The sequence below is a fragment of the Pelmatolapia mariae genome, linkage group LG5 (assembly GCF_036321145.2).
Source record: "Pelmatolapia mariae isolate MD_Pm_ZW linkage group LG5, Pm_UMD_F_2, whole genome shotgun sequence".
Lineage (NCBI taxonomy): Eukaryota > Metazoa > Chordata > Actinopteri > Cichliformes > Cichlidae > Pelmatolapia > Pelmatolapia mariae.
The window spans coordinates 4,477,240-4,489,613 of NC_086231.1; the positions used below are offsets into that span (position 1 = coordinate 4,477,240).

A 12,374-nucleotide genomic window follows, 5' to 3' on the forward strand; every position below is an offset into this window, starting at 1 on the left:
CCTTGAGTGTTGATGTCAGCTGAGAGAGGGGAGAAAAGGAGGGAGGGAGGGAGGAAGGGAGGGAGGAGGGGATGAAGGCCTGAGAGAGAGAGAGGAGGGGGAGGAGTGAGCGGGCTATTCAAGGCACTTGTCCTCTGTCTCCCTCTGAGCACAGAGGAGGGGGAGGCGCACAAGCATTGAGGGAAGCACACTTGCACACACGCATAGTAGTAGCAGCCACATTTACACAGGCTGCTCTTCAGACTGACAGCAGCAAACGGAGTTGAGAGGCAGCGCAATAGAGCGAGGGAAACAAGGCAGGCATCCAGAGAGGAGAGCAAAGCAGAGGAGGCTCACACAGGGTTTCCCCTTACTGCCCTTTGGCTCTCTGGGACCCACAAAAGGAATCTCCTCTGTGCTCTTCTTGAGCTGAACTTGCTTTGCCAGAAGACCTGCACCCCACTATGGCAACACTGGTGGGACATGGAAACCCTTGCCCCCTCTCATCTCATTCCTCTAAACTGTGGACTACCTTTATTTTGGGTGTGTTGACCCTTTCGAGTCAAGTCTGGGGCTTTAACTTGGATACTACTCACACACTGCATAAGTTGGGAGACCCTGGCACCTTTTTTGGCTTCTCTCTTGCGCTTCACCAGCAGCGTAATCCAGACCCTCAGAGCTGGTGAGTGTGAATGCGGCACTGAGCTCGTCCTGTGTGTCCTGTGTGTTTCTGACTCAGTTCAAATATGTGATGTCTTGTGTGCGCACCTGCTTCTCATACAAAAGCTCATCACGAGTTCATTCTTAGGGATCTAAAATGCTAATGCCAACACAGTCAGCATTTCTGTGCTGCATCAATTTGTCAAATCACTGCTTTGCTGCAGTAGTTTAAAGATGCTTATGTGCAGCGTCTGCACTGAGAGGAGAGTGGATGAGTGCAAGCTTCCTGAATCAGAAGTGAGGATCTGATTTCTCTAAAAGGTAGAAGAGTGTTTTTCAGTCATTCTCTTGGAGGAGTTCATGTCCCATGAAGTATAGAGTGAGGAGTGTCCTTCAGTCTGTCTGGTTGTGCGTATGAACCCAAAGTTAAGCTGTTCATGTGTGTTTGCTCTCTGATCTGCTGTTTGCCGGCAGCTGTTTTGATGAGTGTTCCAGTGTGACTGGAACACTCACGAGTCCTGTTCCAATCCTCCAGCAAGTCATGAATAAATGATAACAACAAGCCTGCGTGCAAATCTTTGGACATGTTTACGACAGGACCGTGAATAAGAGGCTGCCTAAGTTTAGCTGTCTGGAAGCTTTGTGGTTAATATTGACGAGAACTGGTCCATCTGATTTGGTGGTGTATTTTCTATTAGTCATGAATTTGGTGCTGCTTTTTGTCAAACAGTCTCTGCTTAGATTAACACAGTGCACACTATCTGGTGAGATTCAGAAGATTAAGTAAAGTTGCAGAATTGCAAGAAAAATCATGCATATAAAATAATTACATATATATCACAGCACTCTGTATTTTATAAGATCCTAACAGAGAAGAATACACATGTATTCCAAATCTTAACCTACAGTTCAACTATAGCTGTAAAATAAATATAGCAGCATTTGAGGTAATATCTCCCTCTGAAATTTACTGATTTATAAATGCAATGTTAGCTCCAAACCCCAAAATAGCAAATGCAATGTTCATGTCACATGTCTGGTATAAAGGAAAATTAATGTTTAAGGATGAGGGAATTAACTTACTACAAGCTCCTGTTTTGGAGCTCCATATTTAACTGCTGGCTCCTCAGTTTACCCGGGCTGGAGTCACCCTGTCGCCTGGTAAGACCAGGGGGATGACATCAGACACAGTCATGTCATCCCTCTGAAAACCAGCGTGCTGTCCAGCAGCATTCCTGGGACTTATTTTAAAAAGCAACTACTAGAATACAGCATTGTATCACTGACTGCTGTGTCCTGAGTAAACAAGGGGTAAGACTCCAGCAAAACTGTCCATCAGGGATGTTAGAGCCAGGAGACAGTCAATAAAACTCTGACCTGATGTGCTGATGTGATGATGCATCTACTGGAAGAGAGTGGCATGAATGATGCTGCTGCCGGTACGCTGGGAAAGTACTTTGTGTTTGGATGACTTTATGGTGATTTCATCCTCAGTCGGACTCGAGTCTGTGCAGATGACTTTGCAGGGTGTAGCCAGCCAGGGTTTTAGAAATATTGAGTAATGGGGCCCAAAACAATTTGACTATACACAAAGAAATGTATTGTATTACAAATTTTGTCAACATTCATCTTTGTTACTCTACATTTTTTCATGAACACCAATGTCCTTTAAAAGTGTTTAGCTTAAGAAATGAAATCATTAGGTCAGAAGGTAAAGCAGCATTTTATGCTCACTTTTGTGGAGGAGAAGCAGTCTGAGAACATTCTGCCATTTCAGCAAGTTGACAAAACGATTTTAGAAAAAAAATTTTTGTAATAATGGCCACACTGACAAATGTAACGCTTTTAACTCTGTTTTTAGTCCTTACCGTCTCCTGAAGAAAATACACGACTCTTTAGCCGCTCTCAGTCCACCAGCTACAGCTGTGTCTGTTAACCTCCTAAGACCCGAACTCTTTCATGGCATTTTTAATTTCTCTTTGCTATTTGGGCTGATTGGGACCTGATGAATATAAAAACAAAGAAATACCAGATTTTTGTTTTTGACAAAAATGAGATCCACATTCGTTTTAAATTTTGACAGAAGAGTGGCAGAATAATGTCTTCGTAAGTGGATATCAGGCCCTTGTAGAGCAGAATTTAGTATTTTGGTCTAGACAACCCAAAATGTGATATCCACATATGTGGATGCCAGTCCTAGGAGGTTAAACAACTTGTTCATTAACTTATTCCCTCAAGCACTTTTTTTTCCCCAAGCTGTTTATAAATGCTGCCTATCTAACATTCACACATGCATTCATACTCCAATGGATGCATTGGAGAACAACATAAGGTTAGTATCTTTCATATTTGGATATGCAGACTGGAGCAGACTGGGATCAAACCACCAACCTTCCGGTTAGTAGGTGAGCTACCACCTGAGCTACAGCCAGTAGTGATGTGATGTCCACATATGCGGACGCCAGGTCCTAGGAGATTAAAAATGCACAGAAACTCACTGCACTTAAAAACGATGGGTATGGGTTGCAGAAACAAATGCTCATGAGTCAAAATCAGATATTTTGGTAATACAATAAATTTTTATTTTCTTTGTAGTCGTTTGAATTTAACGTGTAATAAAATGTGACATTAATGTGTTAATAAGCCCATATTAATAATGTATTCCATTGTTTTTACCTTAATTATTGTGTGATAATTAAATGTTATGACATGGTTATTGCCTCTGTCTTTAAACCACATTATTACCCCACTATTACCATATTACTTTGGAGCTGTAATATACTTTTTATCCTTTTCAGAGTGCGTTCTGGGATCACCAACACAAAATCATTCTGTGCCATTTCACATGCTTTTAAGTCACGTTTTAATTAGATTTGAGGTAAAATCATAAATTGCATTAAAATAAAAATGTTATTAGGGGCTATGAGACTTTTGGAATTATGTTTATTAAAATAAAAATGGCTTTCAGTAGGAAATGGAAACCATCTAGTGTGTTACACTCTGGACAATCCTGACATGTTGTTTTTAGGAACATAATGAAAAAACAATTCTTCCATGTATCTTGGTGGGAAAGTCTAAATATTAGAGGTTTTATTGCACCTTCAGAGATGTATTATTCAGAAGCAGCACAATAGTTATGCTTCCTGTCTGAATAATACATTTCCATTAAGCCTTATGATAATTCCCTCTGTGTTATTACATTTCCTATTTGGTCATTTAGTCTCCAGCCCTCGTGAAGCCGTCTGCCTGAAACTTATTGTAATCAGATGCTACTGACTCACTTTCTTTTTGTATGATGAGGGTTTGGGTTACTGTCACCTGTGGCCATAATGTTTTACAGTAATTGTGTGTTATGTCACTCTATTCGACTGAGAAAATGATATTTTTGCTTTGATGCTCTGTGGTGTGCTTACTCATGATTAAATCATACTATAAAGTAATGCGAGTGCTAATACAGATCAGTGTAGTCATACTGTCACCCCTGAAAGAGTTTCACCGCCAGCGGCTTTGGAGTTTCACAGTTTATCGGAAGCTCAGTAAAGATCAGAAAAGGCAATACTGTTTGGAGTTGATACCGCTTACACAATGACTGCCTTTTTGTTCAGAGTTACAGCATCAAACCTTGCAGCTTATTTTCAGTATGGCAGTAAAGGTCAACCCATGTGACACAATATTATCATACTGACTCACATACTGTGAGGACATGCAGGTCGTTGACACGGCTGAAGTAAAACTAGGCCACAGTTTAGAGCCTTTTGTAAACCTTTGTTTTTCTTCCTGAGCAAAGGGCCAAAGCTTAAACGAGAGAATTACATCTTTTGCTGCTTACGCCAAACAGAGGATGAGACGTGATGGGTATTTGAGTCTGAGTTATGTGTACAGCTGCTATTTTTAATGCTAAGAGAAGTGCTTCTGCTATTAGTGTACTGCCTGGTGAAGACGGGAATCTCCCTGGGCTTGAGCCCCCCACTGCCTGTTTACCTAAATTTAAATAATAAATATCTTACGCTGTGGTAAGTCTGTCCAAAATAATTAAGAAAAAGTTATTCCTATAAGACAATATGTTCTAAGGGCATATTGTCATAATTCATTAATAATGTACAGATTTCTCAGTTTCAGAGTGCTTAACACATGTCCAGGCACAGCAGTCCGTCTTTGCTAATCCTATATAGCTTGCTTTTTTCACTGAAATATCTGTAACATCACTTGTGCATTATCAAAGTCCATCAGTCTATATCAAAGTCCAAATCTATATAATAAATCCATATACAGTGCGTGCTGCAAAGCCACACATCATTGACAATACTGTTAGACTGTGATTTATCCTACAGTTGATTTACAATTGACTGCGTTGCAAAGCATTCATAGGAAAAGTAATAAAGTCTCAGGTTGCAGTAGGGGTCATGTTTACATGTGGTACTGCTTCTGACAGTCTGCACAGTCTGTCTCACTGCCTGGGGGGCCACAGGTAGCTGACATAGTCACAGACATCGTGTCTGGAGTTTGGTTTCATTGGCTGAATATGAATCCAAAGCAATGCTTTTTGAGGCCGAACAAATCCTCCTCTTGAACCGAAGGCGTGATTAACACCCTAAGGAAGACTGGGACATAGGGGTGATCACATGCTGAATTCCAAAGGCATACAGAGTTTGCAAAAGAAGAAGGGTTTGGCATTTTGGCAAACATCCCCATGTACTTTGTTGTTCTGCTTTGGAGAAGAGAAAACATCATAATTTCTAAAAACATCATAAAACCTACATAGGGATTATAATTCTGATTCTGATTTCAGATCTATACAGTAAATGTACCCAGCAACAGATTAGATCAACAAACACTAAAAACTGGGGGAAACAGGTAGTCTGTGTCTTACCTAATAGAATATCACAGTATTGTGACTGCCTGCCACACTGCCGAATCGTGACACATCCATTGAAGTCATAGTGAAAAATTTAAGTGGAAAGTGGAACTTGTGCCAACATTTGCTCAATGTCTTTAATGAATGACTCAACACAGGAATTTGCTTTATATAATTAGTAATAATATTTGTTAAGGGGCATCTACACAAGAAGTGATTCAGATTGACATGATGACCAGCAACTGTATAAAGTCACTGACTTTAAGTGATAATGGGTGAAATGCATGCTAGTGACAGTTGTTGGTTATCAACACTGAGGCAACCAATTAAAGCAACTACCACTGAAAGCTAAAGATACCATTAACCGATATACAACAGGGTAATGAATACATTTGAGCATTACCATGGCAACAAGAGCCAAGAAGGTCATGACCAACTGTCTTAGTAATGAGCAACGACCGAATCGCTTCATGTTTGGATGTCGCTTGAGAGAGGATCTCACCAGGAACAATGTAACCATCTGCCTCATTGCCACAGTGCGCTCTTTGCTGTAAAACCACAGTAAGTTATGGCCAAGGAGACAATGTCACTGTCACAGTGATGTTTTCTGGAAAAAGCTACCTACCACCATATAAAGTGTGTAGAAAGACCGAGTTTCCATTTCATAAGTGCAATGAGCTGTTCACTGACAGATTGTTACCTCGAACCAAGACAAGCTAGGGGTGCATTGTTTCTCCGTCTTTCACTGTTTGTCACCTCATTTCTGTTACTTCTGTTAGTACTTCATGTGTTAAACTGTGCACACTAGAAACTTGTGAAAACCTTAGTGAACACTGCAAGTTATGCACTTATCAGAAATGATGAACTTCTATAGTGAAGACAACAATTCAAACAGTAACACATGATCAATATCTGTTAGCCACCCTGTGTCGATGACGTGTCCTTCTCCTACTAGCTGAAAATTGTTTGGCGGTCCCTCACCTTCAGCTCAACAGCCAAGATCAGTCTTCCACATTTTGGACAATACTCCTGATTTTATTTTATGAATTATGACTCATTCACAGTATTCTCCATCCCTCCCTGTGCTGTTTCATTCGTATAACACACATATATATATATCTTTAAGTGTTTTTAAACAGGACACAGCAGAACTTCTTCACACATTTATTATACAAAGAAGAATTTATGGGTGCTCATTTACATTACAACAGGCAGATAAAAGCTGCTTTTTCACCCTGGCTTAAGAGTTTAGAATGAAGCGTCCCCCCTTTCCCCTCCCTAATTCAATTCATGATTTTTTTTCCCGCTCTCTCTTCCCCCCTTTAAGTTGATCCCACAGTAACTTTCTCACTAAATCTCCCAGAGGCCATTCATGTGAAAGCCTCATAAATGTAAGAACTGTTGCAGTGCTTATTTATATGAGGGATCAGAAAAAGCAAAGGCTATGCAGCATGAGCTTTACAGTCTCTCGTGCACATATACTCGATTAATGCCCTTTTTTCTACCTCCCAATCACTCTCTGTCTATTTAGCATTCCTCTGTTCCTCTGCTGGACTGCCTGGGCTTGGACAAAAGCTCGGTGGGAAGCAGCGCTGCCTGGTCCAGAGCTTTCAGGAATATTACTTTGCAGACTGCGTGCACACTGAAAGCTGATGCACAATCTGCAGCGTCAGGCTGAAACATACAACTTGGATCTGATGGAGGCAGTGCTGCAGAAGCTGTTTCTGCATCTGCATTTCACAGTGAACAGATAAAATTTTGAGGTTACACATATATGCTTTTAATTTTAAACATTTTGTAGCATTAACTGCATAAATAATGATCTGTTATTTTTGACTCTGACCTTTTGCTTTCCTTGATTTCCGATAAAAATCTTAACAATACGTTGAGCTGACCCCAGCACTCACTTATGAAAACGGCACGATCTGAATGTGGGGGAGGTGTCGAGGGTCTGATGGTAACGGGACCTGCAGGGATGAATAAATCATTGCATGCCTTCTCTTTGATTAAATGTGTGTGTGCATGTGTGTGTGTGACTAATAAAGAAGCAGTTTAATAAATCACCTAGATAGTAGCTCGACTTAGAACTGATAGGCCTCTGATCTGTGTCCAGAAACGCACCACCAGACCAGAGCAGGAAATTATGAGAGATGTTGATGCTTTTTGTTTGGATTTATTAAACTAGATTTGCAATTAAAATTTTCAGGGTTTCAATTTTGATGGCAGTGATCATATAAAGTGAATGTTTTATTTGTTCTTTAATAGATCATTTTTGCAGTGTCGTACAGAGACTTGCGTCAGTAATTTCAACAGGTATGAGCTGAACTGACGAATCTGACTTACAATGAAATGCAGAATAAAAAGGCACCATGCTTTGAAATTGCCCCACTATTATGTAAGTTGAAATGTAGTGTGTTGGCTAAGTTTATACGTCACTAAAATTAAACAGGTTTCAATATATAAATGAGCTGTTACATATATGAATAAACACATGTAACTAATGGGCTTCCTAATATGTGATCACAAGCTTTTTTGGGATATTATCATTGAAATGACTGTTTAACTGCTTTTGGCTCACTATATTCTGTAGATTCGAGTTTCCAGAGAGCCCAGACAGCTTATGCACCAAACTACCAAGAAACTGCAGTTCATTAATGAATTAAAGAAAAACAATGACAATGGGAAATAAATAAGACACACTTAAAATTAGCAGTGGAATTTGAGAACCCTAATAGATAAGAATAGAGACGGATCAATACATGTATGACCAGCTAATGGCAGGGATGGGGGACAAAATGAGAATATAAAAGGAACAGACAAGGGATGGTATAGTACCCGAGGGCCATTATTTACCCATCTATGCCCCGAAATGGCTCTTCATTCATTGATCAGGGGGGCAGGTGGTGAGTTTGGGGGTTGTTAAAAATGCATGTGCAGTGAGGACGGGGTTACCAAGTACTTCAAGTACCATTTCTGCCTCTTCTTACTGTCCTGAGAGTCAGCTAAAAAAAACCTAAATCTTATTTGTTTTTACATTAATGCACCACGATTGTGATGTTCACATACAGGCAGGAAGTTGAGTCACATCCGTGGGCAGTGAACCACAATATCTCAGAGAAGATTTGCAGGAACTGGCAGCTGTTTCTGTCTCTCTTCTTTTGCAAATTATCGAGTAGTGCCCAACTCTCTGCTCGTCTGCCCATACTGGAAATGTTAAAACAGGGTGATTCACAATTCGGTCACCTCGCTCTCAGCTGTTGTTTTCTCGTCAGCAAGAAACTGGAGTCAGGTGTTTACACAAAAAGTGCCATTTGGCTCAAGGTTCACGAGAGTCGTCACCTTGGTCGACACTGTTCGACAGCTTGTGTGTAGGTCTGTAATTCACAGTCTGCGTACTATCTGCATGAGTATTAATGCATTTTTGAGCCATTTATATACACGATAGCATGTATTTTGTGAATGTGTGTACAAGTGTGATGCGTGAGTCTGTGTATTTCCAGGTCAGAGGTCACAGTCTTACTCCAAGATAACAACAGAAGGTCTAAAAAGCCTCTGGGCCCCATGCTGATCTTTTATAGCTTCTGTCTATAGAGCAGCAATCTCACGCTGGTCTGTTGTGGAAAGATGTTTGAGGGTGTGAGCACACAGATTCAGAAGCACTAGCAATAATGGAATGAAACAAAACACTGCAAATATTTGCAGCATATTTGAGTCATTTCACAAATGTGATTATGCTATTAAAGCCCATGGCTGAAACATTCAGAGAAAAGGGTTGGGCTTGAAATAAAAGTATCTGCTGTTGCTCTTTAAAATGATTAAATTTATAAGCGTGAAAAGTGCCAGTGCTTTCTCTTTCTAAGCCAACAACGTAGGGCTTTGAATTCAGCTCCCTGCAGATGTTTGCATCTTCTTCTTCACTGCTGTATTGGTTTGTTTACAGACTGGCACTTTGCTATTGCCATGTCAACACTTTCCATCCCAAGTATTTCTTTCACAACAAAGAAAACGCACCCTTGTTTTTAGCACGAGTACTAGTTAATTTATGAGAATATGAATTTCATTGTAAGGGTTCGGGGAATTTTTTCCCAAAGCCACAGAGGAACACGTGATCCTTCAAGAGGAAGATGGACACTACCAAAATTGGTATAAACAATTTAGTAAGCTGCAAGCACGTGGGGACCAAGTCTGTGGGATAGGCCAACCCTGCTGTATATATAATACCACTTTTGTGCTTTTTCTTTGTTATTTACTGCAGGAGTATTGGTCCAAATTGCTACATATGTGATGCATTTCTTTCAACTTGATCACATTGTTGTCCTGGTTCCCTGCTGGTCTCACTGGCTGCTGTATGGGAGGCTAAACAGAGAGATGTGACTCCTGAAAGTGGGGGAGGAGTGAGGGAGGAAGAGACCGTGTGTGTGGACACCCAACCTGGATGGGGGATGGGTGGATGGGATAGTGGAGAGAGTGTTGGGGTCACTGCACATGCTCCCCTCAGCGAACACATGAGCGCAGCATAATGAGTGTCTGTGTTGTTTTTGTGATGATCAGCGAGTGAAAAAGGGGACGATGGCCTTGGAGTGGCTGTAAATCACAAATCAGAGCAGAGGTGTGGACATTTCGGAGGTTTATGCATGGAGCTGTAATAACTGTGCATTGGTATTTTGTTTTGTTGACAACATGTTTTCATTTTTTTCTGTACATACTCAAAATTCTCAAGTGCGAAGAACACAATAATTTACATACAGCCTTGTGAAGTCGCCCCTCCTCCTGCTTTCTGTAATGGGCAATCTGTAATTCTCTTCGAGCACTGTAATTACTTGATTAAAAAATGACTGACGGCTTGTTTTCATGGCCTTCTCGATCATCGGTTCAGGATTTTATATGTGTGATGGGAGAAGTTCCTATTTTCTAGCTCCAAATCACAACAACAGTCGCCTCAAGGCACTTTATATTGTAAGATAAAGACCTCCCAATAATGCAGCTTTTGTACTTGTGCCATACCTGCAGGTGTAACCATGCCGGTCTGACTGACTACTAGTAGAAGCACAGCTTTGTTCCAATTGAAGTATGTCAGTAAATAATGGATGCATTTGGATGCACACAGCTAACAAACAACCTAACAGTCTTCTACTTAACATCTGTAAGTTAACGCCGCATATGTGTTGTTAAAGCTTAGCGGTTCTCCAAACCTTTCTGACATGCCACAATTCAAAAGCCAAAGAAAAATCACATCCCACATTTTTTTTAATTAACCAATAATAATAAAACAGGAGCCAACTTCAGTTTGTGTTAAGTAACAGTCAGCAGAATAGTATCAGAAAATTCTTATCTGTTTAGTTTTACCAAGAAAATTCAACTCATTCAACTTATTTTTGCTTCTTGCCTTCCCCCTCCTTCTCCACCTGCTGTGGTTTGTCCCCCACCAGTATGAAAATCACTGGCATGTAGCAAAGCTATCCTCAAGTAAAGCTTTATATGAGGCTATAAACAGGTAGGGGCTTCTGTCTTTTCTGTCTCCTGAAGTAGACAGAACCCAGGTGCCTTATCTAATCTATGTGTTCAACATGGCAATGTAATACACACACGTGCATGCTGGTGCTGAATCTGCGGGGTTCGAGTTCATGTGGGTTTTCTACTAGACCGTCACCATCACATCAACACCCTGATATCTCCCCCAGGGTCAGCAACAACACACCTCCAGACACACAAGCACAAAGGCACACATGCAAACGCCATACCAAATGTGGGTTTACTGAGAGAATGAGCTTGGCAGTGAAGCTCACGATCAGTCTGAGTCAATCCTAAACAATGATATGAGTTAGAAGCAGAGTAAAGGGCAAATAAATGAAAGCTGAAGTCAGCCAACAAGATTTATCCGTGTCAAATTTGGTACATGTGTCTTCAGAAAAGGTCACAACACTTTTTGCTTAATTTTGCAAAGGTGTAATTCCAAACAAATTTCATGTAAGTAATGAAAACAATGTTGAATCTCTGCAAAAATGTTAATGTAGACAGTTTTCTAACTTGAGGCTTCAGCCATTTGACTTAAATAAATAAACCTTTTAGGGCATATAAACTTTTTTTTCTGACTTCTTTCATCTTATATTTATGAGACATAAGAGGTTATGAGATCATTTCTGCAGAAATAATTCCTTCTGCCTTGCACAGCTTTCCAGTTGAAGGAAAAAAGTCTTGGGAACCGTCAATGTCTTTTTTTTACAAATAATAATGCTATAAGAGATAATCAGAGCTTCCAGCTTCACATCCTCACACCTGTCCATGTATCTGAGCATGTGGGGGGAAGTGAGGTATCGCCTTAACCCCTAAACATAAACCAGAGCCTCCTGGAATGTAGCGCTGTGAGAGGGATCGGATCTTATCAGTTTTGGGGGTTTTTTTCTTAGTGATATGTTATTCCTCTTTGTTATACATGTATTTGCAGAGGCTTAACATCCCTTGAAGATTTTGTTTTTCTTGCATGTGTGTCACTGGTGATGTGAAACATCATTTCACATATTTGCGCTCTGTGGCTGTTTTACTTTCTGGTTGTTAAGGTGAGGGGAATCACTCCTGAGGCATGCACAGCTGCACCTCACCAGAAGTACTTGTCAGGAAAGAGACGACAGGAGCAGAAAATAGAAAGTTAAGCTGTCTGGCAGTCTGGGATGTGTCAGCGGTAGTTTATGTGAGTAGACTGTAGTAAAATACAAATTGTGAGGTACTTGTACATAAGTATTGCCATTTGAGTCTACTTAGTTCTTATACATCACATTTAAAGGGGAAACCATTTTACTCCAACACAAGAAGGTGACAGTTCAGAGTAGGATTATAAAGTAGGTTACCTAGAATTGCCACAGTGACAACCACACAGGCTAAT

The 12,374-nt window shown here is 40.5% G+C and overlaps 1 protein-coding gene across 3 annotated transcripts in view; it reads left to right on the forward strand.

The window, feature by feature from the left end:
• Positions 1-192: 192 nt before the first annotated feature.
• itga7 (integrin, alpha 7) overlaps positions 193-12,374 on the forward strand; it is a 37,074-nt gene continuing 24,892 nt past the window's right edge. For all 3 annotated transcript variants that reach the window (XM_063473381.1, XM_063473382.1, XM_063473383.1), the window contains exon 1: positions 193-661. In XM_063473381.1, the coding sequence (XP_063329451.1) occupies positions 444-661 (218 nt within the window). In that variant the 5' untranslated portion in view covers positions 193-443. The remainder of the gene's footprint in view (positions 662-12,374) is intronic.